At 41.3% G+C, this 26804-nt stretch overlaps 1 protein-coding gene across 2 annotated transcripts in view; it reads left to right on the top strand.

Moving 5' to 3' along the window:
• EPS15L1 (epidermal growth factor receptor pathway substrate 15 like 1) overlaps positions 1 to 26804 on the top strand; it is a 3892050-nt gene that overhangs the window by 2382602 nt on the left and 1482644 nt on the right. For both annotated transcript variants that reach the window (XM_044090736.1, XM_044090735.1), the window contains one exon: positions 19156 to 19216. In XM_044090736.1, coding sequence (XP_043946671.1) covers positions 19156 to 19216 — 61 coding nt within the window. The remainder of the gene's footprint in view (positions 1 to 19155; positions 19217 to 26804) is intronic.

The raw sequence follows: 26804 nt of genomic DNA, 5'->3' as shown, positions 1-26804 counted from the left end.
TTCTGGACTGCCCCCCTTCTCCTTCCCAGTTGTTCTAACTGTATTACTCTACCAAAATAGCTTAAGCAGTAGTGATCAATATGAAGAACGTAAGACAGTTGTGTAAGTAACCTTACTGTAACAGTAGATGTTTGAATGATAGCTGCTGCAGTAGTCACCCCTTACCTTCATCCTCCTTGTTTTTTTTTTGTGTTTTTTTATTCCAAGGTATGGACATGTGTTTCTCTTTTCCTAGCAATGTCCACTCTATTGGGCATAAAAGGTCTGAAGGGTTGGGCATCCCAACAAGTCTTTTTAATCAGCTCAGCTTGAGCTAACTAATGGTTTGGGCACATGGAAGGTGCTGTGTAACTTTGGAAGCTACCTGGTTGTTTTAGGCATGATATAACCTGTATAGCTTAGGCTACTGCAACCAATGTCATTCAAACATCTATTGTTAAGCAAAGTTTACTTGCAGTGTTGTACTTGTTTCTTAGCCTTTATGATATTCAGTACTTCATTTACAGTTGATTTAAATTTTGACTTCCATTTCGTTTCCTGGTAATTGCTTTTTTGTGCCAGCAAGTACTAACCATTGTAGTTAAGGCCTTACTGTGTCTAGGCAGTTCAGATACTAAAGCCCAGCTCAAAGTAGTGATTACATTTATTGTAAGCATTTGTTCCCCCACCCAGAATTCCATCTAGCTATCCTCCAGGGAATTTTTAAGTCTGCCAACATGTTCCTAATTACCTGTCATTTTGTCATCATACTACTACCTTCTGCCTATCTGAAGATAAATCCACTGAAGTCTAATAGTGGTGTAAATATTCCATTGCAAAAATCCTAATGTAGGGAGCCTTGCATATTTCTTTTCATATTTCCTTTGTAAATTGCATTTCCATTCTGTTTTCCTAATCTCTTCTAAACTCTCTCTTGATTGATTCTGATAGTTGTCATGCAGTATGTTATACAACCTGTTAATTGTTCCCTTTTCAATAGTAGCTCTACCAGAGCTGGTCTTTCACTTTGCATTCCCCCACCCATTTGCTTTGTGCTCTATCAGTCACTGATAGAAAATGCAGTCCATAACCTTCAATTTAAACTTTTGCTTGTTTGCTCCCAGTACATTGTTTCCTTTGTTAATTTCCGTCAGTAAACTCCAGTCCCCTCTTGTCCATTTTCTATTCCCCTATTTGCAGTCATCCCTTTTGTTTAAAAGTCGCCATTCTCCATTACTGCACTGGCTTATTTCTTAGAATGCCTTCTGCTGTTTTTTGAACATATTATTCTGTATGGTGGTTATAATCATTGAGGGATTGCATTCGAAATACTGCTATCTTTATCCCTAAAATTCATCCCTGTTCGTCGTCATCATCTTTTCATTTTGATTTATACCATTCTGCTTGAATTATGTGCATTAAGCGTAACTACATTGCACTAAAGTAGTCCTTCAAATCTGGTAACTGTAAACCATCTTGCTCTTTAGGGAGAATCAGCTTACCAAACTTAACTGTCAACCATCTTCCCCTCCCAAATAAATTCCTTAAGTCTTTATTATTTATCATCCTCAACTTCTCCTCTGTTTGATAAAAATGCATCTGACCTGTGTATAATGCTAGACAGACTAACTTTTTTTTTTCATTGCTTGTATGTTGACTGTCACATCCTTAATCACAAGCTTCCAGCTTCTCCGGTGTTGTACTGTTATTGTTTTTCTCTTGCCACATATCCTCAGCTGCATAACAGAATCCTAATCATACACTATGTGCATTTTTCTGAAAAGGAAGATCTGATGTTGTCAATTTTCATTCTGTCCTCAACTTATGGGTTCTGATCCGATACCTCAGGTCTGACTCGGCCATTCTAAAAGCTTGTGGCAATCAGAAATCTCTTGAGCTACCCCCCCTTACCCTCAGTGCACCAACCCCAAGTAACTCCGATCCCGTTTGCTACTTGAAAGCGAAAGATGTGGTGCCACTTTCTCTCGAGTAGCTAAGTGTTATTTTTTCATACAATTTTATTTTATCATTCTATATGTCTAAATATCTAAATACTTACAAATCTACTTAAGACTCTATTATTTCTGTATTGTTAGTCTCCCTTACCTTACTTTTTCATACTTTATGCGAATGATAGTATATGAAGGAGTACAGTTTTTCTAATGTACATTTACCGTAGTCTTTTACCGTTGTTGGAATTTATTCCTTTCCTCTATCTTGCTGTATAATAATAATAAAAAAAAACTTTTATACCTTATTGTAGAGTGTGATATATCTTATGATGTATGTGTGTGTGTGTATATATATATATATATATATATATCTATATATATATGTGTATTTTTTTTTGTTTGTTTTTTTGTTTTTGCTATGGCTGACAAAGATAAAGCTGGGCTGGATTTAAGAAGTGTGAATTCCATTTTCAGATGCCCACACACTTTGTGTGTATTGTTTAGGTCCACTCCATCTGCAGGAAAACTGTTCTGTCTGTCATGCTTTCAACTCAATAGCTCTGGTTTGAATGTAAGAACAAGCTTGTTCTGAAGGGATTACTCCCCTCTTCTTTTAGTGAGGTACTATCTGGACCTTCCCCCTCTCCAAGTACTACTACTGTCATCTTCCAAATAGTCAGACAAATTTAAGAAGAGGCCTTTATCAGATCTGACAACGTTCTCAGACCCTAAAAAGAAAAAACTCAAGTCATCTGATCCGACTTAAACCTCGGATCCTAAATTGGAAAAAAAATACTCCTCAGATCTGACCTCTCCATCGGTTCCAGAATCAAACATGGCTAAAGGTACTTAGGATCAGAGTGCTTCAGATCCGACACAGAAGGCATCGGATTTGACACTCAGCATTCCCTGTCTCCCGAAAACCAGATACTGACCATCAGTGGACCCAGTCCCCTCTAGGGTCCCTTCTCCTTTTTGGAGAGACCAAAATCCCCATCAGTAGTTTCTCACTCTTCTAGGAGCCTTACAGAAGAAGATGCAAAGAGGTTACTGAGAAAGATTCTCTTGGCACAGAGCATGTCAAGCATCCTGTCTGCTCCTACCCCTTTGTGTCAGAAGATCCAATCTTCCACTACAACTCCTTTGCAAGTTCCTCCTCCAACTCCGTACTCAAGTCGTGGAGTTTTGAGATCTGAGTCATCCAGGTCTGTCTTCATTGAATCTAAGAATTTCATTATCCTCTGATCCGGAGCTCACTCTGAGCTTTTTGGTTCCATTGGATCCAGAGAGCTGTATTAGCTGGGGGGCTACCCTGTTGGGTCTGGGGAGTCACAGTCAACTCACAAGTTTTTGGAGCTGTTTATACAACTCAGAGCTCGGCAAAGGTTAGTTCGGCACTGACTTCTGGGAGTTCTCCTGGGAGCAGGGAGGGACTATGTTCCTAAGGCTTGCCCTTACGGATCCAGGGTCCTCTTCCTCTCTGGGGGGGTTTGCCTTTGAGGTCATGGAGAGAGCCTTGTCTGCTTCCATGACAAAGCCCATTCCCTTCCCCTAGGATCATCAGTCTGCAAGCTTGCCATCTCTTCACTTGGAGTCTCATTTATCCTCTCCACAGGGATAGCTGGTACCAAACCCCAGACTTCCCAACAAGGGATATCTCCCCAGAGCATCCCACTGAAGAGATCTCTAAGAAGAGATCATGCAAGAGGAACCACAGAAGATACAGACTTTAATGAAGGTGAAGGGTCCCCACTGTCACCTCCTGAAGACATCCAGTTTGGAGATATCCTTGAAATCCTGAAGCAATGATGTGGTTGGAAGTCCAGCAACCCCTCGTCTGAGGAGTCTATATTCCTGGAGCTATTCAGTACCAGCCTGGCTACCTCCTGGGTGACTCTGCCCACTGATGACCTCATAGATTTGATCTCTTGGTGGGCATGGAAGGCCCTGGATACCATTGAGCAAGTTCCCCAGAGATTGGACAAAATTTTGACAGCACCAGGAGATGGGCAGTTTTAGACAAAAGGGGTGCCTGTAGATGGTCATGGTTGTGCCGGTGGCCACTAGAGGAACTCGCCGAATAAAGTTCCACTGTCCATCCACCAAACAAAAAGTGTCTGGCAATGGACAGGTTTGGGAAGCATGTCTATGCTTCAGCGACCATTGCCTTAAGTTCTCTGAACCATTTGGCACATTTCACCAGGTTACAGAGAGACCTAATTAAGGAGCTCTCTGATAGCCTTTCAGGATCTGTTTCTGATGAGATACAGGCATCTGTCACTTCTCAGTTGGCTGCCCTGCAATTAATTTCCAATTCTTCCATGAGGCTAATTTCGCAAGTGGCCAAAGGAACCTCAAGGGCAGTGGGTTCTGGTGATTCCATAAAGAGGCACGCCTGGATGCGCTTAGGTGACTTTGCAGAGCCCTTCAAGTCTTCGTCAATGCTTCCTTTGACAGAATGTCCTTGTTTAGCCCAAACGTTAAAGGCACTTTATCTGGGTGTGAAAAGGATGGAAAGACCCTGTATGCCTTGGGTGTACGTTTTTCTACGCCTCAAAGATCCTTCCCCAGGAATCAGATATACTGGAAAAATGTGATTCAAAAATTTCCAGGGTCCTTTCCAGGACACATGTGGAGGATGTTCCCCAGGGGCAGAGGGGGGGAACTCCAATAGTGGACGCTGCCCTTCTGGCAGAGGTGGCCTGTAAAACCAAGAGTCCAGAGATTCTTTTTTGTTAGACCCTTTCAGCGCTCCTAAAAAGAGGCCCAATTGTCCCCATCTGGAGGCAATCGGGGAGTCATTTATCCCTGTATAAGAGAGCCTGGCTAGAGGTAACAGATACATGGGTCCAGTGGATCATTTCCATAGGTTATATAATACCCTTTTTCCTTTCACCTTCAGTCTCAAGAAAAATCCCTGATTTTCCACCCAGTCATTGGGAACAAGTAGCACTTCAGGTACAAAAGCTGCTAGAAAAAAAGTCATCCAAGAGGTCCCACCAGACCAGATGGAATCCGGAACTTACTGAAGATTCTTTTAAGTGCCAAAGAAGATATGGGACCTGAGACCAATCTTGGATCTCAGCAACTTGAGCAAATCAGTTAGATGCGCCAGGTTTTGGATGGTCATGGTTCAGTCCTTTGTCAAATTTCTGGGAAAGGATGATTGGATGTTCTTGTTAGACCTTCAGGATGCATACTATCACATAAAGATGAACAGGCAGTCCAGAAGGTACTTACACTTCCAGCTGGGAGCCAGTAATTACCAATTCAGAGTTCTGCCCTTTGGACTCACCACAGCCCACAGGGTGTTCACGAAATGTTTGGCAGTTGTAGCAGCTCAGTTGAGACTGCAAGGATTCCAGGTGTATCCATATATAGTTCACTGGCTCATTACCACCCCAACCAGGCATCAAGTAACAGAGGCAAGAAGTCAGGTTCTTTAGACATGCTCTTATCCTGGGATAACCATAAACTATGAAAAGTCTCATTTCAAACCTACTTAGAAGTTGGAGTTTTAGGAGCAGTGTTCAGCACAAAGTCAGTAATAGTTTCATTGCCTCCTCTGTGTTCAGACCTTAAGAACACAGGTCAGGAAAATAATCTGCAGTACCAAACTTTCTGCCCTCTTGCTTCTTCAGGCTGTAGCATCAGTGGCAGTGGCAATAACTCTAGTGCCATTAGCCAGGTTCTACATGAGGTTTCTACATTGGATGCTAGCCACACAATGGTCAATACTTTATCAACTTATATCAACCCTGATATGTATACACAAATTTGCAAGAGAGATCCCAGATAGTGGATTCAATCAGAAAAGGTTCTACAAGGCTGGGTCTGTTCATTCCCCCCTCAGCCCAAGGCCATAGTGACCACAGATGCTTCCCAGTTGGGGTGGGGGGGCATTACCTGGGGAAGATGGTCCAAGACACTTGGTCCCCCAAAGAGGTCAGTTTGCATGTCAATATTATAGACATGAGAGAAGTGCTTTTTAACATTGCAGGCCTTTCAAGATGCGCTCCCCTCTGGGGTGACACTCCTCTGGGGTGATTGCAGTTCAAATGGACAACGTGTCAGTAGTTTGGTACATCAGCATACAAGGAGGGACCAAACCTTATCCCTTGTGTTGGATAGCGCACAGAGTGTGGCAGTGGACGATCTCATCCAACCGTTCTCTAATCCCAACGCACATTCCGGGGAAGTCCAGTGTGATAGCAGACAAAATGAGCAGATGCATTCTTCTACCTTACGAATGCCAATGTGGCGGAAATGATTTTTTTGTCAGTGGGGCCAGCCTTGCTGTAATTTTTTTGCTTCTCCCCTAAACAACTATTACTTTGCCCTGATTCCCCCACAGGGGGGTCACCAAGGAACACTTTACTTCATGATCCTGCTTTATGCGTACCCACCAATCCCACTAATTTTCAAATTCCTGCAGAAAACTGCCATGTTGAAGATGAAAGTTATCCTCATTGCAGCTTTTTGGCATCAACAGATTTGGTTCCTCTTCTTTTGGACTCACTTAATCCATCCACCATTGATTCTGGATCCGACTCTAGACCTCCTGTCTCATCCCAACAGGCATGATCCATCCAGACATATTGAACCTCAAGTTAACTGCCTGACTTCTCCAATTCCATTAATAGCCAGGCAACCTATGCTGTCCTCTCCAGTCTGTTAGATACTTTTATCTTCCCATAAATCATCTATATGTAAATTCTACTCCAGTAAATGGAGAAGATTTTCTTTCTGGGCCTGCCAAAATAATGTTGATCCCTTTTCATAGTGTCCTTGAATATTTAGCCTTACTTGGGTCCTCCACAGTGAGGAGCCAGCTAGCGGCAATATCACATTTTCACATAAGATTTGAAGGTACTCCTGTTGCCTCCCATAGACTGTGCAAAACCTTTTGTGAAGTACTCTTCCACTCAAGTCTCCTTTTAGGGACCCTACTCCTCCATGGAACCTTAATCTGGTACTGCAGCAAATTAGTCAAACCCCCCCCACCCCCATACCTCTCAACCTGGAAACATCAAAAATCTGGACAAGGCTCATGGAAAATAGTTATCTGTATGCTGATTAATGTAAAATTTGAATGCATGATTACGTAACCCCACCCACTCCAATGGAATTGTGAGATACCAACTTTCAAACGTAAACTGAAGAACAGACAACCAAAATATGGCACCAAAGTTCCCCTGCAGCCATTCCAATGTCCCATAACTTGGCTCTTTCTCCCCATTTACCATAAACACTAATGTGTGCATACTGCTTTACTTCTACAATGATTATTTGGATTTTATTTTTACATTTTATAGCACAATGTGCAAACGCTAATAGAGATCTGCTAAACAAAGCAATAATGTCTCTCAATGAAAATAGACTTGGCATTAAAACTTTTCTGCCCTTGAAACTCACATTCATTGAAACAGCATTGAAACCCACACCACATCCATAGAAAATACATCTGGCCAGTGGTGGATAAAGATTACCTTTGGGCTGTTTTCAAATCATAGGCCCCTTGCACACAAAACAAGAAACATACATGCATTCTTTGATACACCTTCCTGACTTTATTAAATTATATTCCTTGTATAATACAGCACACTTGTTAGACTTAAGTTAGAGAGCATTTTAAATGTATTGTTTGAACATTTTTCCAGTTGGCAATGAAACAAAATGCATGAACCAGTAATGACAAAACTTTCCATCATATATATATATATATATATATATATATATATATATAGAGAGAGAGAGAGAGAGAGAATGACAGTAGTGTAAGCCATAGGTATCTTGCACAGCTTTGGAAAGTTGATGGAATAAAATGTGTTACCAGCATGCATTTCACTGCCAAGTCTTGAACCCAGGAACCCCTGTGCACTACAGTCAAAGCAACATACCCTTGTCAAATAAGCAGTTTCCTGAAAGTCAGAAAGACTGAAATTTAAATGGCTATCATTTAGTGAATTCAGTTCTCACTTCTCACCATAGCTCTCAACATCTTAGCACAAAAAACCTGGACTAGGCCATTAATGGGGGAATGCACTCCCAAAAAAGGAACACATTTTGAATACTGATCTTATAAACTTAGAAAATTGAAAAAATTAAGTTTGTGTGGCAGCAACTTGGGCTGCTCCCCTTGTTACTCATTACAAATTGGATATGGCCTCCAGGGGCAGAATATCATTTTGTTCAGTGGTGCTCAGGAATATCCTTCCTTGAGTCCACCTGGGGATTTAGGTAGCTGGGGACTCTGTCCCATAAGTTGAGGACAGAATGAAAATTGTCAACTTCAGATAAAGAAGTTAATGTACTCACCATAACGTTCTCTCTGTGTTATCCATTTTCATTCTTCCTCAAGTCCCCTCCCACTGTACCCCTGCCCTGTAGTCTCTTGGAAGAATGAGTGTTTTTAAGTATGCCATTTCCTTGGAAGATAGCTCCAGATATAGTCTCCTCTCTGTGTAACGGCAGTATGTTTTTCTGCTGTTATTAACAAGCAAACAAGATTTATGGTAATTGGAGTTGGTGCATTGTAGGGAAGGGAGTAGTTTGAAGGTTTTCGGTTGCCACAGACTTTTGCAATGGCCGAGTCAGATACAAGGGATCGGATCCAAACCCATAAATTGAGGAAGAATGAAAATGGACAACATAGATGGAACACTATGGTGAGTACATAACTTTTTCCCCACCAGTTGGTTGCTCCAAGTTAAGGTTGACCCTTCTTAAGCACATATTAAAGCCTGTGTTCCCACTTAACACAGATTGCTGTCTGTTCATGTATTCTCTGTTCCCTTTCCATATGTGAGAAACCGCTTATTTGCTTTCAGGAAAGATAAAAGTTAACTTTTTGTTTTAAAAAGGTGCACTGGTTACCCTTAAAGAAACTAAATTGTACAGTTACATTTAATGCATTAAAGTACTAAATCTGCTGAGATGGTAAAGCTGCTAAGAAGGCAACTACTTTTTTATAGCTATTCACTTGTGACGATTTCCAGCAAAATTTGTTTTCAATGACCTACTTGTTAATATCCCTTTAAGTGTTATTACATTGTATCTTGTAGATTTCACTCGGCATGTTCAAACCTCTAATGTTTAATTGCATCACCTGCAATTTACTTATCTCCAACTAAAAGCAAGTGGTAAAGGTATTTTGTTCTTTGAATCACAAGTCCTACTACACTGTTTGTGGAACATGTGTTAACTTGGTACTGTTTCTATCATGGCTCTCTTCCTTATAAAAGGCAGCTCCCAGAAGGAGATTTTTGATACTGCAATTAAATGTCACACAAACAACTAAAATTTCACACAATTATTTATGGAAACTCAAACCAGGCTGGCAGGTTTATTTTTGCGTGTTTTTCAAGGTACTGAATCTGTCGGCCTGGTTTGAGTTTCCACAAAACGCTGTGTGATTTTGATTTTTGATACTAGTTTATCAGAACATTTATCCTTGTAGTTTGTTGTACACCAGAGTTCTTTGCTTAGAACCCTATTGTTAGTTGTCCATGCGCTGTCTTTCAGCAGGTGTTGTATATAGACCTGGTATGAATTATCACAACTGTATTAATTGTAATCATCTCTGCGGTTTGTTTGACCCCTCATTAGGACTATTAGTGTTGTGGAGGCATGCTAAATTGATGCTTTGACCAGCTCTGCTGTCAGCTGGTTATGACTGAACCTGTTGAGGTTCTGACTGCTCAGACATCTCTTCAGTGTGGCATCACTTTTCATGTTGAGTCTTAGATTGGGGTAGACAGACCAACTCTATCTTATGTGGAATGTGGTTTGTACTTGAACTTCTATTTGACTACAGACTTTCCCTTAAGGACTTTGGTAGCTGCTGTAGTTAGTTCTTCCTTCCTTGCTGTCTAAAGAACATATCTAGGATCAGGCGCGCATAACCTGACCATAATCTTAGCATTGTTGTTCATGCCCTTGTTAAGTCATAATTTGATCATCACACCACCATGTTCCTGGGTTGCCTGTAAGTGATGTGCTGTGGTTGTATTTAATTCAGAATGTAGTCAGTGTGCTCATGAAGGGTGACATGTTTTTCTAATGTAGTGTTGGCTCTACATTCTTTGCAGTGGCTTCCATTTAACTTCAAAATTGCCTTCAAGGGTACTGATCCTGGTTTACTTCAGCTGTACCTGATCCAGGTCCTACCTGTGTGAAATGCCCAGTTACTCATTCTCACCTTGGTGGAACATACTGATCCACTACCATGGGATAGGTGGAGATGCATAACAGTTCATTAATCTGTTAAACTTGGTGTTTTGTATTGCAGACCCAGGTTTATTGAATTTTCATCTTCATATTCAACTAAACAAATTTGTTTGCATATTTATCTACATAGTCAGACCTCTACAATTTGTTTAGGCACAGAGTTGTTGGTGGTGCTATTTTTTCTGAAAGTGTACTATATTTACTGATTTTTTTGTGCACCTTGGGATTTATAAAAGGTGTATTTTTTTTTCTTCTGCATGTAATTTATAGAGCTGTAGACTAACAAGTACAAATTGTTATCCTTTATAAGCAATTACAAGTCAAAAAACTTAGTTTAGTAAAAACGTAAGTAAATAGTCTCTTGAAGTTGCAGAAAATGACCTAGATGTTCTTCGTGTTTTACTGTTGCAGTCATCACATTTGTGTTATCCGTCCAGGGGTAGCCCTCAGTCGGCCCGAATACCAGAGGCTTAGTATTTCTGCGTCAGTTGCTGTCGCTCCAGGACTGACATCAGGTTGTCAGTGATGTAAAATCAGGCAGCCGACGCCATTACATTGGTCTTTCTTGCCAAGGAGCCCGAAGCAGAAGCAGTTCACATGAGTGCTGGTGTTCTTCGTGTTTCACTGTTGCAGTCATTACATTTGGGTAATCTGCTGGCAGGTTGCCCTCAGTCGGCCTGATTAACAAAGTCTCGGGTCCTGCGTCGGTTGCTGTCCTTTCTTCCATGACGTCAGGTCATCAGGGGTATAAAACATGCATCCGATGCCATTACATCAGTCTTTCTTGCCATGCGGTGCCCAAAGCAGAAGCAGTTCGCAAGTGCCGGTCGGCCGACTCCTGAAATTTTCGTTTTCGAGTCTCAGAACCAAAGTCTTCAACTTAAAACTACGTACCCCATTGGGGAAACTTTTTCTTGCTCCTTACCAATGTCAATAAAAGTTAATAATTGCATTACTTGTGGAAAGCAAATACCTCACAAAGATTTTCATTCGTACTGTATTCCTTGCCTAGGCCCTGACCACGATGTACCTTGCTGTCAGTTTTGTGCTTTATTTAATCAGCGCACTATCCGTCGTCAGTACATTTTTGCCTCCAAGTATTTCGGTTCTCGGTTTAGTTATCCAGAAATGTCGGTTAGCCATCCGACTACTGGGATTCCGAAAAAACACAAAGATAAAGACAGAGACAGGCTGCCGAAGTCCAAAACTGCCGACGCTTCTCCTAAGCCAGTCGCCAGTACTCAGGCGCTTTCACAGCCCCTGATACCCACTACTTCTGATTCGCCGGCCTCTACTGACACCCATTTGGAGTCTGTTATGCCGTGAGATGCTTCACCTATGGAACCCACGGCTGTCTCTATCTTGGATGGGTCCGGAGCCGCAGTGCAGGCAAAGGCTTCTGAGGGTGTATTCAGGCCTACAGACTTGCATATTAAACTGACTCCACCTTCATTATTAAGGCCTAAATCTCGATCTATGTCTAAAAAACCGACGCCCAGGCCACATGTTCAGGCCCCTATGCCTAAAAACAAATGATCAAAATGGCTGAAGATCTAATTACTCTAATCAGGGGTAGTCAAACCCCCCCCCCCCACCCCACCCCAAGAGGCCTAGGCCTAGGGCTGAGCTTGATTATGAATCTTCTGATCAGATTTCTGTTTCTTCTGACTCTTCTAATGACCTGGATTTGTCCATACCTACTTATGAGGATTCTGATGCAGAGGATTCCATTCCCTCTGCTTCCCTCCTGAGGATTTTTCTTTTGGGGAAACTTTACATACCTTAAGGGAGCATTTCCACTGGGAAAGTCAGGAATTTTCTGATTCAAAAAAGAAGCTTAGGGATTTCCTTCTTCTACCTCAGCATAGGCCTTTGGCTATACCTCCTGTACTAGACATTGTTGATGTGTTTTCGTAATCCAGTATGGCCCCTGATTCCCTGCCTCCAGCTCCTAGTAAACCTGACTGGTACTACAGGGTTCCTGAGTCCCACAAGTTCCTTTTCAAAAATCCTGTTGCAGATCCAGAAATCATTTCTCAGGGGCCCAAGGGCATTAAGGCTTCTACTGCTAAAAATCATACCCCTTCTAATAGAGACTCCAGGGCGCTGGATAGATTGGGTAAGAAGGTTTATACTTGTGCAACCTTTGCAGTCAGGCCAGTTTCATATGTTAAAATATCAACAGCAAATTATTGGACTGCTTAAACAGAAAATGATGATGATTCCTGACTGTGTGGAAAATAAAGATTTACAAGATTTATTGCATTCTGCTGAACAAGTTAGAAAACATACTTTGCAATGTGGTTTTTGATACTTTAGAGTCCTCCTGCAGGGCTGCTGTTACTGGGTCTGTGCTTAGAAGGCATGCTTGACTTAAAGAGCAATCTTTGCCTGATCATGTTAAAGCGAAATTGTTGGATGCTCCTTCAAATCAGGACCGCTTGTTTGGCAATAAGGCTTAAGAAGTTCTAAAAAAGATGGAAAATCAAGCTAAAATCTATGCAAACTGTTAAAGATTTCTTACAAGTGCAACCTCCAAGATTTAGTAGGCACTGGCCTACTAACAACTGGTGTTTCCAGCTCCTTCCAGGTCCTCTGAAGCCAAACCCAGACACACCAAAAGCACCAGGTTTCAGTCCCAGGGGACTCTCGGAACTAAGCAGTGGGGGGGCCTCCACTTCCAAATCTGGAAATAACAAGACACCCCCCTATGGTAAACAGTTTCAATGACTTCCTTTTAAAATGATCAAGCACTTGCCTTTTAGCCGCCCCTTTGGGGGGAAAGATTGCTCTTCATGCAAAGAACTGGGAACTCATAACCCAGGACAAATGTATTTTAAATATAGTGTCCCTGGGATACAGATTTCATTTCCACACGTTGCCAACACCAAACGGTTGGCCAGACCTGCCCCCAAATCAGTGGTCAGAGGCTCAAAAACAAGTATGTTCCCTCTTAAACATGGGGGCTGTTCAACCAGTACCAGAAGAGGAAAAGGGACAAGGTTTCTATTCCAGGCTTTTTCTGGTACCCAGAAAAGACAGATCATGGTGTCCAATTCTGGACCTGTCTACTCTAAACACCTTTCTGGTCATTCCAAAATTCAAGATGCTGACTCTTCACCAGTTACTTCCTATGCTAGGCAAAGATGCCTGGTTGGCAACTCTAGATTTAAAAGAAGCATACCTGCACATCCCAATCAGGGAATCTTGCAGAAGATACCTACACTTCAAAGCAGGCTACTTGCATTATTAGTTCTTTGCAATGCCCTTTAGCTTGTCTACTGCACCCTGGTTATTCACAAAGAGCCTGGCTCCAGTTATTGGATTTTGCAGGCAAAGAAATATTCAAATATATCCATACCTGGATGATTACTAATTCAGGCAGAAAACCAGGGCATACTTCTAAATCATCTGGCATTTGTAAAAAGGGTTCTAACTTGTCTGGGGTACACCATAAACAAAAAGAAATCACAACTGGTACCCTCCCAACAGATTACATAACTGGGTGCAAGCTTGAATACAACTGCCCAGATGGCTTTCCTCACACCAGAGAAGCAAATTCAATTTGTAACTTACTTCAAACAAGTGGCCACAAAAACTCTATCTGAAAGACAAATACTGCAAGCCTTCGGGTTCATGGCCTCTTCCATTCTTCTAATTCCATATGCAAGACTGCATATGAGGAAAGTACAGTGGTACTTAAAAAGTCTATGGAGTCAACATTTTCACAGCTTGGAAACAGTGATTCCTATTATACCTTGCCTATGCCTGGAATTCCTATGGTGGGCAGAGGCCTGCCACCAAAACAAGGGACTGCTATTCACACTACCCCCTGCCGCTCAAAGCCTAACTACAGATGCATCAGACTATGCATGGGGGCTCACCTCGCAGGAAAGTGCATTCAGGGCAAATGGAACCCAAATCAAATGCACCTACATATCAATCAAAAAGAAATGTTAGCTGTACAGAATGCTCCGACAGCCTTCAAGGACTACTTTCTTCCAGGACAACTAATGGCAAAGACTGACAACACCATGGTTATGTTGTACATAAACAAGCAGGGGGGTACACATTCTTACTTCCTCTGCAGACTAGCCATGGCATTGTGGAACACAACCTTGAGCTACCAAGTGCACTTGCAAGCTCGATTCCTGCCAGGAAAATTGAATACACTGACAGATGGACTAAGCAGAAATCTCATGGACCCACATGAGTGGAAACTGGAACCACAGATTTTCAACACGTTGGCAATCAAATGGGGGAGCCCAGACAGATCTATTTGCCTCCCCCCAGAGCTAGTTTTGCACAAGGACTCCCCACAAAGAAGCCTGGAAAGTGAATGCTCTGTCCTTCAGCTGGAAAAACCTATCAGTCTACGCCTTTCCTCCTCTGCCTCTGCTCTCCAAAGTTCTGCTAAAAGTCAAACAGGACAAACCAAAAAGGATTTTGGTTGCTCCAGACTGGCCATGCCAACACTGGTACCCACTCCTGTGCAGTGTGTCACAAACATCTCCATGGCACCTGCCTCAGACCCCTTCCTTGCTGTCTCAGCAGGAGAACCAAATTCTGCACCCTCAGCTTCCAACATTGAACCTTGCAGCCTGGCTAATCACTTAAATTCACCCTTATCATCCCTCAGCAAACCTGTGATGGATGTCATCTTGGAGGCGAGAAGACCTAGTACTAGAAAATCTTATGCTGACAAATGGAAAAGATTCTGTGCCTGGAACCAATTTTTAGGGATGAGCACAGCAGCGCCCAGTTTACCTCAGATTTTGCAATACTTAACCAAGATGCTTCACAAGGGCCTGTCTTTTTCCAATATTAAAATCCACGCTTCAGCTATTTCAGCTCACTATAACACAGAACCACCTCTCTTCTCTCATCCCCTGCTCAAGCAGTATCTCAGAGAGGCAAAGAACTTGAGACCACCCAAGAGAGCCCCCTGCCTGGGACCTTAACTTTGTTATCGAAAAGCTCACTCTACCTCTTTTCGAGCCAGCTGCTACTGCAGACTTAAAATTGCTTTCTTGGAAAACAGCCTTCCTTTTAGCAATCACTTCAGCTAGAAGGATATCTGAATTACAGGCCCTTATGGCAGTGAAGCCTTTCATCATCTTTCATGCGGACAGGGTATCTCTCAGGACCAATCCATCCTTCATGCCCAAGGTGGTTTCCAGTGTGGCTCTTAATCAGTCCATTCTTTCCCAATCCACAGAACAAAGGGAAACGGATTCTGCATTCCTTGGATGTGCACAGACAATTTAGATTCTATTTGGACAGGACTAAACTCTAAGAAAATCTGAACAATTGCTGCTAGCATTTGCTGCAGAGGAGAAGGCTATTTCAAAACAAACCATTTCTAAATGGATAAGCCATTGCATTCATTTCTGCTGTAAACACCATGGAAAACCTATCCCCAGGGGATCAGATCTTACTCCACCAGGGCTGCATCTACTTCTGCGGCCTTTCTCAGAGGTGTTCCTACCAGGGATATTCTAGAAGCTTCTACCTGGAGTTATGTACATACTTTCACCAAGCATTATCATTTACCAATTTTCTCTAAATCCAGAGCTGGCGTTGCCACTGCTGTGTTGCAGGGCCTTATAGCTGGCCCTAATGCTGTATAAACTCCTCCTCCCAGCCATAGCTTTGGGAATCTATCCAAATGTAATGACTGCAACAGTGAAACATGAAGAACATAGTACAGTTGTGTACACTTACCATAAATGTAGATGTTCGAGTGTATTCACTGTTGCAGTCCTGGTTACCCTCCCTCCAGCCCCCTACTTTTCTCTGGCTATACCTCTACTTTCTTTTACTATGCTTAAAAGCCTTTTTGGTTGGATTTTTGTATTTTTAATTTTATTTGCTCCCCATTAAGGGGGCACCTGACATCTGGGGCAAGAAAAACTGATGTAATGGCGTCAGATGGATGTTTTATATCCCTGATGACCTGATGTCATGGAAGAAGGGACAGCAACTGACGCAGGACCCACGACTTTGTTAATCAGTCTGACTGAGGGCAACCTGCCAGCAGATTACCCAGATGTAATGACTGCAACAGTGAATACACTCGAACATCTACATTTATGGTAAGTGTACACAACTGTACTGTCTGCCGCTACCTGAGTTTTCATTTCCGAATTGAAGTTTAAGTCTTCTAAAGCTAAGTACCTTGTTGGTGGGATCCTTTTTTCTTGCTCTAACCGATGTCAGAAAAAGTTAACAATAGTCTCACCTGTGGAAAGAAAATACCACACCGAGACTTCCATTCTTACTGCATCACCTGTTTAGGCCTAGACCACGATGTCCCCCACTGTCGCTTCTGTGCTTTGTTCAACTCCAAAACTATACGTCATCTGGCCCTTATTGTAGCTAAATATTTTCACTGTCAGTCCTCGAAGTCCGATATGGCTTTGGTAAGCCATCCGACTATCAATCTTCCAAAAAAAGTAAGGATAAAGACAGAGACCGACCGCATTGGTCCAAAACTGCCGACGATGCTTCCGTTAAGCTAGTCGTCAGTTCTCCAGTCCTCAGTGAGACGTTTTTGCAGCCCCTGATGCCTGCTTCTATGGATTTGCAGGCTGCTACCGAGACCCTTTCGGAGTCCGGTATGCCTCGAGACTCTTCCTCAACTAAGGATCCTTCGGAAGTCTCTACTTTGGATGGATCCAGAGCTGCTGAGCAGGCAACGGCTGCTGAGGAAGTACTTCGCACTACCGATACTCAACACAGACCGACGACTTCTTTCGTGTCTTCAGTTCTTTCTAAAACTACTGAGTTTCTAAGGCCCAGGTTACTAGCCACACCCAAAAAACTGATGACCCAAGCTCAGGCACCTGCTTCCTTGCCTCAGTCTCCAATTCTTAAAATGGCGGAAGACCTTATTATGCCTATTATGGGAAGCCAGGCTACCCCTTCCAAAAGAAAGAGACTTGTCCCCAGTAGTTTTATCTGAACAGGAGTCCGATGACTCTGATGCATGTGAATATGAAGATATGCAGTCCCCCTCTGCTTATGAGGATTCTGATGTAGAGGAATCCATTCCTTTTGCCTCTCCACCCGAGGATTTTTCATTTGGGGAAACCCTATGTACTTTAAGGGAGCATTTCCAATGGGAATGTCAGGACCACCCTCATTCAAAAAAGAGACTCAGGGAATTCGTAGATCTACCAAAGCACAGACCTTTGGCCATTCCTCCTGTCCTGGATGTTGTGGATGATGTTTTTATGCAATCCAGTCTGACTCCTGACACCCTACCTCCTGCTCCCAGGAAACATGGCCGGTATTACGGAGTCCCTGACTCTCTCAAATTTCTTTTCAAAAATCATACTGCTGACCCCAAGGTCATTTCTCAAGGACCTAAAGGAATCAAAGCAACTTCAGCTAAGAATCCCACCCTGTCAGATAGGGATTCCCGAGCATTAGACAGACGGCGTAAAAAGTATACACCTCTGCTACTCTGGCTATTAGAGCATTAAATTGTCAGTTCCACATGTTTAAATACCAGCAACATACCATGGAACTCCTCAAAGAAAAAATATCTTCTTTTCCTGCTTGTGCAGAAAATAAAGGAGTAAAAGAGTTAATGCATCTAACCGATGATGCATTGCTAATTTAAGCCATTGTATAGGTTCATACTGGTTAACCATCACCAGGGTTTTACAAAAATAGCCATGCATCCTCACCCATTTTTTTCCCAAAGTTCCTTGGAAACCTATCTGGTAAGGTATTATTAGTAAAGAGATAGCTAAGGGTCATATGTGTGTGTGTGTGTGTGTGGGGGGCATTAGTTGAGGATTAATTTACTTGCTATCGACCTCTGTCTATCAGGGCACTGGGACTAGACCGGGGTCGAAATTTTCAATTTCCCATCCAGTGATCAAGATTTCTTTTGAATAGGGTTAAGGATGAACTGAAGTTAAATACCTCTTTTGTCATACTTCTTTGCATGCAAACTGGTTTCTTCCATCCATTGCTGATGGAAATGCTGTTCATAAACAGATTAGCATTAGTGTGTTACTAGGTATTATACTCTGGGAGGAAAGCCGCTTCCATGGCCCACTAAAAGGCGTGTTCAGCTGTTGAAGTCACAGCTTCTGTGACTCGTCTTAGGAGTGTTTCTTTCTGTTAGTTGTGATGTTATAAACATTTCTTAGGCTTTTTCCAGACTTTTTGCTTTATTCAGTCTCACAGTAAGGTAGAATTTGGGCATGAGATCCTTAAAAGTTTTCTATAAAGCCACATTTCTGTCTCCTTACGAGCATGCATCTTATTGCTTTTTCTTGAGAAGCCTGCCTTGCTAATAACAGCCAGAATAGGGTAGATTACTTATGTTGCACCTTCTGCAATTCCATATCCTTAAAATGAATCAGTCAGTCAGAGTAGGAACTATCCTGAAGTCCCCTGAGTAGCAGATTTGCCCTTTTTCTTCAGATAGCTACCTTTTCTTTTAAGAGTGTATTAGAAGGGAGTATCCTCTTTCTTTCTATCCATTTTGTGTGAAAGTGCAGAAGGAATGATGATTCTTACTCTTTATACTGGCAGTCTTTTTGTCTCTATTGATTCTGTGGAACAGTGGTAGACTTGGACATCCCTCCTGAATGATTAACTTTGAAGGATCTATAGTAGGTACAAACATAATTAAGCTTGGTTTGCCTTTAACATATCTCAGAACAGCATTTAGAAAGTTTGTTTGATAAAATGATAAGCCATTATAGTATCTCTGTATACTACCCGTTTCCAGTGATTTTCAGTGCCATTTATCTGTTTTTTCTGATTGGTTTTCTTAAAGTTCAAAATCCTTAAATTCAGATTTATAAAAGATTTAATCACATGATGGTGTTATTAATGTGTCCTAAACAGACATATTTTGAAGTTGCAGTCATATAATATTTATAACATCAGTTTTTATTGATGCAAGTATTTCTGTCTCTAAGAGTAGTACAAGAATGTTGTACTGATTTTATTTTTTCCCCCCAATTCTTAGTCTGACCCTTTTGGGAGCAGTGATCCTTTCGCACCTTCAAGTGTACCTTCTAAAGGACAAGGTGAGAGAGAGAAGTTTTTACTTTGTAAAATCAAATGCCTGAACACCAATGCTAGTATTTTGATTCAGATGCAGATAGCATAATGTTACTGCACAGTAAATAGTAAAAGCAGGATACGTAACCAAGTTTAGAAGTAACATATTGGAATAGTGATCCTCAGTTGTGTATTAAACTAAAGAATTCAAAAGCATGTCAAAAACATTGTATTTCTGTAGTATTTGTGTCACGTCTGATGTATGTATGTGTTTTTCCCCCTAGTACTGGTGAAGTGATGCTTATTCATTGTGCATATGTGCATGTTCTTCATACCCAGATAACCCAAGATTAATTAGTGACCCATATGCTGGAGAATCCATCTAGGAAGGTAAAAGAATGATGAGAAAGTACCTGTCTGCCTCTGCCTGGATGTCCTGGATCTGTGCATCTATTTGCAAGGGTGGGGCACAGCTTTTGAAAGGCTTAGACCACTCACAGAATACATTCTTTTTTCCTGTCTGTGCCCCACTGTTGGCTTATCTTCCCTCTCCTGGCCATTTGGCCCATTTGTTTCTGCATCACCAGGCCGTGGATCAACTGGACCATCCTTCTGACAGTCATTCACGATGGTGCGTGAGATCTGTTTTTTTAACTTATGCCCTACTGTTTCCTCATTGATGCTTAGCTCATGGAAGGGGAACATGTAATGGGCAGACCACACTGGTCATCTCTCATTGCCAGAAAGTAGCTGTTCCCCTCCCCTCAAGCATGGTAAGTGGTGTGGTTTTCCCGGTCTCTGCCAGAGAAATTGCACTTCCTTTTGTGCTGCCTGAGCCGTCTTTGACAGATACAGATTGCACAACTATCCCTTTGATGCTTTTGTACAGGTATGGGAGAAGAAATAAACCTTTAGAAAAGCTCTTCCTTATTGCTTCCTGTATCAAAATTTATTTATTTATTTGCATCTGTTTACCGGGTAGTGTCCGACTGGGCCAGAAGCCCAGGGAGAAAAGCTCCAACAAGAAAAATTAACAGAATATCAGAATAACAGCAGTGGAAAATATACAGAAAAGTATCACATACTGTGTATAAATATAGGAATGTATGATAAGAGTTAGAAAAGATTACAAGGGCGCAGGTTCATAATGTTATTGAATATACAAATCTTGAAAACAAAACAAATAGTAACTTGCTGCCTCATAGAAGAGTTATAAGTTGGTATGTGTACAGAGTGGATTTATTTGTTTTTATTTATTGGCATTTGTGTATGGAGAAAGTCCACTGGGCCAAAATAGGTCCAAGGAGAAAAGCTACAATGCAACAGAGAAGGCCTTACATAAAGTTTCAGAAAAATATTCAGTTTCAAAGATCGAGAGAATTACATAAAATAAATTATCAAAAGTGTACAGAAATTTGTTAAAACTGATAAAACTTTTTACTAACAGCAGGATTAAAATATTCATAGTACAGAGTAGAATACCAGAAAGTGGAAGAAGGGATAGAAGAGGGGGAAAAGTAGTTTGAGAGTCTGGAGAGAGAACAAGAGGAAGAATTAAGTAGATAAAAGTTTGCAAGAATTGGATAAGAACAGATTTAGGTTTGGTTTGTAGAATTAAGTAATGGCAGAGGAAGCAATTGAACAGTTTCATGACCAATTAGAGAGGCGATGATTGTACAGTGCAGTTGTGAAGTTAGTTGGGCTTTGTTGTACGCGGATAAATGTAGGTAGGTTATTCCATATTCTTTCAATATCCCAAGAGTATAATAACTCGCCTGCAGGTAATTTGGGTTTATAAACTTGAAGATGATGATGGTGTTTAGATCACCTAATGGAGTTGTAAAGGGTAGGTAGGGGGCTAAGGCCAGGGCCTTCTTGTGGTTTATGAATACATTTATGTGTAGTTGTGAGCTGAAAGAGTAATAGGTAGGTAGTGGGGGGGGTGTCTTTGTATTTTAGGGCAATACAGTGATGAGTAGAATTGTGACTGTTTGTAGCAAATTTAGGAATGTTATAGTAAGTTTCTAGTTTTGTGTTCAAGGAAGACTGCAGGTTGGTTAGTAATGGCACACCGTAGGTTAGAGAGAGTAAACAGGTAAGATAGAGGTAATACTTGTTTGGTTGGTAGGCAGAAGAACTTACTTATGTCTGCGAAGTAATCCGAGTTTTTGTGCGTCTTATAGTATTTCGGATGTGAAGATCGAATTTAAGGTTTTTATCAATTATAACCCCTAATAATTTAGTATGGGTTACTAGCTCAATTTTGGTAGAGTTAAGAGAGAATATATTGAAGTCAGCTTTATTGATAGGTGTATTTCTCTTGGGAATAAAGATCTTTAGTTTGTTTTAGTTTTTTTGGTGTTTAAAGGAAATGTCATTTTTGTGAATCCAGGTTTCCACAGTGGAAAATGCTGCTTGGGTAGTTTGTAATATATGTATGGTAGGAACAGAGCAGACTATAGTGGAGTCATCTGCATACTGGACTAGGGAGCCATGTGTGATAGATTGGTGGAGGTTGTTGATAAATGTGTTAAACAGAAGAGGGCCTATAACAGAGTCTTGGAGTAACACCTGTGGGGTTGTGAAGGTATGGGAAAATAGAATTCTGCCATTTAACAGCATGCTCTCTGTTGGAGAGAGAGCTTTTGAAACAATTAAGTGACTTGGGAGAGAAGGATATAGTGAGGGATGGTATTGAATGCTTTTGAAAGGCCCAGGAAAAGGGCTGATACATTGTGTCCTGCACCTCGGGCTTTGTTGACTATGTCTAAGAAGGAAATTAGTGCAGTGGATGTGCTGTGAAATGGGCAGAACCCATGCTGTGTTGGGAGAGAATTTTGTTTAGAAGGTAGTGTGCAAGTTGTTTTTGCATACATTTTTCTAGTATTTTAGAGATGGGGGAAAGTATAGCACTTGGTCAAAAATTAGAGATATTGGTTGATGGGCCACCTTTATGAAGAGGTAGGATGATTGCTTTTTTCCAGAGGCAGTGGACGTAGGATTCTTGGATAGATCTGTTAATAAGAATGCTGATGGGATAGGCCACTGCATCAGCAGTGATTTTAAGAAATATGACAGGAATTCTATCGGCTGAATTTGAGCAGGGCTTTAAATTCCGGAGGAGTTTTTTGATGGAGATAGGGATGGGAGAGAAATTAAATTCTGGCTGGGAAAATTGTTGAGTGCAGTTTGGTGGGGAGTATTGGAACTTGAAAAAGGGTGATATAAGGGAGGTGAAGTATTGAGGAGATTCTGAGTTAGTGTATTGCAAGGGAGGAGGAGAGTAGGGTGTAGGAATAGACTTATTTGGGAGAGGTAAAGAAAAGGTAGTAGTAATGTTAGCAATAGTATCAAAGTAGGAGTTGATGATATTGGATATTCAGGAGACATGTTGGGGTGTGGGCAGGGATTGGCTTTGGCGCCAGGGTTTAGTAGGTTATTGATGGAAGACCAGAACATTTTGGGATTATTTTTTCTATTTGTTTGCAGATTCCAGAAGTAGTACTGTTTGTCTTTAGAGGTTGGAAGGAATTTTACATTTAAGCCAGACTTTGCATGCTTTGACCCTATTACTCATGATTTCTTTGGTGGCTTTTGTTAACCAAAGGGCATGGTTGATTTTGATTCTTTTGGTTCTGGTAGGAGCTAGGCTGTCCAAGACTTTTAGATAGGCATTATTAAAAGAAGAGAAGAGCATCTTCCAGTGGAAGAGTTTTAAGAGTATTCCAGTTAAAGTTATTCAGTATGCTATTAAATGTGTAGGTATTAAATTTTGATAAGTTTGATGACATCAACTTTTAGGAAGGATGAACAGGCTCGGATAGCTTAGGGAGGGGAGGTGGTTACTAATGGAGTTGGACATAGTCCTGGAAGTTGTGTACTTGGAGGATTCTGGGATGGACCCTTCACTGGTTTTGTTGATGTAACCAGTAGTAGTAGAGATTATTTGGGAAATGTGGAACAGATTTATGCTGGAGGATGATTGTTTGGAGGAAGTGGAAGCCCAATCAATCGTCATATCGCCAAAGATACTTGTTTCATTCTTTATAGTATGGGAAATCCAAGAGAGGAAATCTAATACCGGTATGTTATTTCCAGGGGGGATGTGTAGTTTTTTTTTTTTTTTTTTTTTTTTTTTTATAGAGGAGTTGATTTCCAGAAAGGAGATCAGAATCTCAGCATTTTGGAATTGAGGAGTAGAGTCTGTGAATGGCGAGATGAGGGTTTTACGGTAGATAATGGGAACACCACCTCCTTTTTTATGTCTGTCTGTCTGCCTTAATTACACTAAAGTTAGGTGGGAGAAACTCAAAGTCCTGTGTAGTGGGTTTTAACCAGGTTTCTGTAGCAGCTAGAAAATTAGTATTGTTTTGAGAGAGCCAGGCAGGCAACCCGGAGATTTTATTATAGATACTTTGAAAATGTAGGGTAGTTATATGAAGAGTTTTTGAACTTTTAGGGGAGTTAGGTTTTGAAGGGAAGATAGTGGTAGAGGGCCCAGGATTGGGGTGAATATTTCCAGGGCAGATGAGGGAAAAAAGGGTATGGTACAGATGGAGTATGATATGTGAGAGCTTAGAGTTTAGAGGAGATAGTGGTATTGAGTGTAGGGTAGGGTATATTTTGTAAGAGATGCTTGGTGGAGAGAATTAGAAGTTTGGCACAAAGTAGTGGAGTTGTAGAATATAGGCTATGGCTAATGTTTTAATAGGAATAATGAGTGGAACATGTATGTCAGGTTAGTTTGGTAGGTAATGAGTTTGGGTTTAGTGTTGAAGCTTCTGTTAGAATCAGGAGAAATGGGGAGAGACTAAGTAGGATTATTGTTTGTACTAAGAGGGGAGACGTTATGACAAAGTGATGGAAGTGAAGGGGGGTGAAGACTGTTTATTAGAGGGAAAGTGTGGAGGAAGTGGGGGAGGTGATTGGATGAGTAAGGGGGAGCATCTAGGAGAGTATAAATGTAATGAAAGATGGGATGTATGGGAATTGGGGTGGGGAGGATGAGGGGAGTAAGGGGGTTGCACTGAGGTAGCAGAAGGCAGCGACAGCACAAAAACAGTCAACTAGTCCAGCACTACCCAGGTCTGTCTGGAACTGAAACAGTGAGATGGTCTGTGCAGTATCATTGTGGATTATTTTATCCAAGTGCAAATATGATTGTGAGGGTGACTGAACTGTTTTTCAGAATCTACAAGGCGAAGTGAAATAGGGATTAATACAGAAATGAGGGTGGGAAAGGGGGTACTTAAGTGCAACCGGGTAGTATGCACACCATTAAACAAAGTAGAATTAGGGAGAACCAGCAAATTATGACTTGCCTATTGCTTCTGTTAGATTCTAGTTTTAGTTGGAGTTCATTAGTTGAATGTGAAGTTGTTCGAAGAGAGGGAGATGCTCCTGGTATGCGACTGTGATTGGGAAAACTTTCCTAGGTATATTACTACTGAGGGTGGTATGCACACTATACTTGGGATGTGTAGCAATATGAGCATCCAGGCAGTGGAAAGGAAATAGAAAAAAAGATTTAGTAGAGTAACAGACAACATGCAGGTATAGTGCCAGTTATGTAATTCCTTTTGTAGATGGTTTAGGAACTAAAGTGGGGTCAGTTCAGTGATTGGGTGTGGAATAACAAGTTATTCTTGGTTAGGTAGCCTAGGAGTTGTTTGTGAGTGGATTTCTCCAGAAATTTTGAATTTGAGAGTGGCTATAGGTTTGTGGCTAGTTCCAGGGAGGTGCCAGCTTTATGAAAAGGTATTGCATATGATTGTTTCAATAGTGTGACCTACAATGTTCTTTGGTGGACCTATTCATAAGGTCGGATACTAGGTAGGCTGTTGTATCAGCAGTGGTACATAGGAAGTCAGGTGGTATAATTATCAGGGGCTATTGATGTCGTTTTTAGCTTCTTTAACAGTTTAGTACAACTGACTGATACTGTGAAAAAAACTGGAGGTGCCATTCTAAGCTGTCATCTGTTTCACTGGAGGTTGTGAAATGGAGGTGGGTATATCTGTAAAGTCAGTATTAAAAGAACTTGCCATATTATAAGTAGTGTGATAGAAATTTGTTAAGGTTTGGCTTTGCTTACCTGCTGTGGTTCGTTTTTTGATGGATTGCCAGAATGTTTTAAGATGTGTCTGTTGAGTTGTTTGTAGTTTTGTTTTTTAAACACCTTTATAGCTTTATAGAATTATTGCTAGTGACATAGGCAGACTTGCGTTTATATAAATGTAATCAAAACAGTATTAAGTTCATATTTACAAACATTATACATCACATATATTTTATATATATTTTATATATATTTTATATATTCTATAATCATTACATTACATAAATTATTCAGTTTTGCCTTATCTTAAACCTCATGTCATGTCCCCATAAGTATGGGTATTGTTGGGCCAATTTGTGTGTTGGTACGTAGTTTATAGCTATAGCTTTTGTTTTATCTTTAATAATTTATATATCCTGAAAAAAACTAAACGTGTCTTTGAATATTCCACAACACTGAAATGTCCTTTTCTGGTTCCATCAAGTACAAAATATCTGCAAATAAAACCAGCTAGCTGATGTTGTCAGTCTTCATTCATACTTGACTGTTGGGTTCGGTTCCAATCCTCTGAACCGACTTGGCTGTTATATCAAGCTCGCGCCAGCCAAAAACTCTCGAGCTAAGGCTGCCCATACTGCCTGTCTTCCCTTTACCTCAGATCTCGTTTGCCATGTAGAAAATCAGTTGATTCACCCATGCTCTCAGCTAAGTGCTAACTTTTTGATTTTAGAAAAGCTTTTGTCTGTCCTCTTTGAATAGTTTTTCTTTCTTACGTCCTAAGACTGTCGTTAGTGTGTGTTTGTTGTTCGTAACTTGTATCTAAGCCCCCTTTTCTTACCTTTTAGGTAGTCTGACTTACCATAGTTGGTATAGGTCCCTCCTTCCCTCTACCTACAGATAATTCTTGACACCATTGCTGGTATGCTTGATCTCTTTTTTCTTACCTTTTTGTGGGTATTCTCAGCTACAGTTGTTGGTATATATATATAAAAAAAAAAACTTTATCTTTACTTCTTGTTTCCTCGACTGTTTGTGTCTTGTGTGTGTGTATCTGTGTGCGTGCTGCCTTTAGAGAAAATGGCAGAAAAGCAGAAGGGAACCACAGGGTTCAAACAATGTAGGGACTGTGGCAGAAAGATGCCCCATTCCGATGGACATCTTTCATACGTTTATTGTTTAGGTGTCCCTCATCTTGACTTACAACCCCTATGGGAACTCTGCAAGGGTTTCAGTGCTCGCACCCCGGAAGAGAGACGGAATAAACTCATTCCCAAGGGTTTACTAAAATGCCCATTCAGTGAAGCTTTACCTGAGGTGGAGACATCTAAATTTCCCAGAACAGAGTCTAAGAAAAGAAGCCACTCTGTAGCGTCATCTCCCTAGGTACACGAGTCTAAGTCTTCTAAGTCTCAGGTTCCAACCCACTCATCGTAACCAAAATCCAAAGACTGTACTGATTCCTGCTCTGGCATCGAAACCTGGAAAATCCCTCCACGGTGCTGTGTATTGTTGAGACTACCCAAACTCCTACGGTGCCAGCCTTGTCTTCTATAGTG

This window comes from Protopterus annectens, chromosome 13.part0 (assembly GCF_019279795.1).
Source record: "Protopterus annectens isolate FY-2018-M chromosome 13.part0, PAN1.0, whole genome shotgun sequence".
Lineage (NCBI taxonomy): Eukaryota > Metazoa > Chordata > Ceratodontiformes > Protopteridae > Protopterus > Protopterus annectens.
This window is presented reverse-complemented; position numbering and strand designations above follow the sequence as displayed.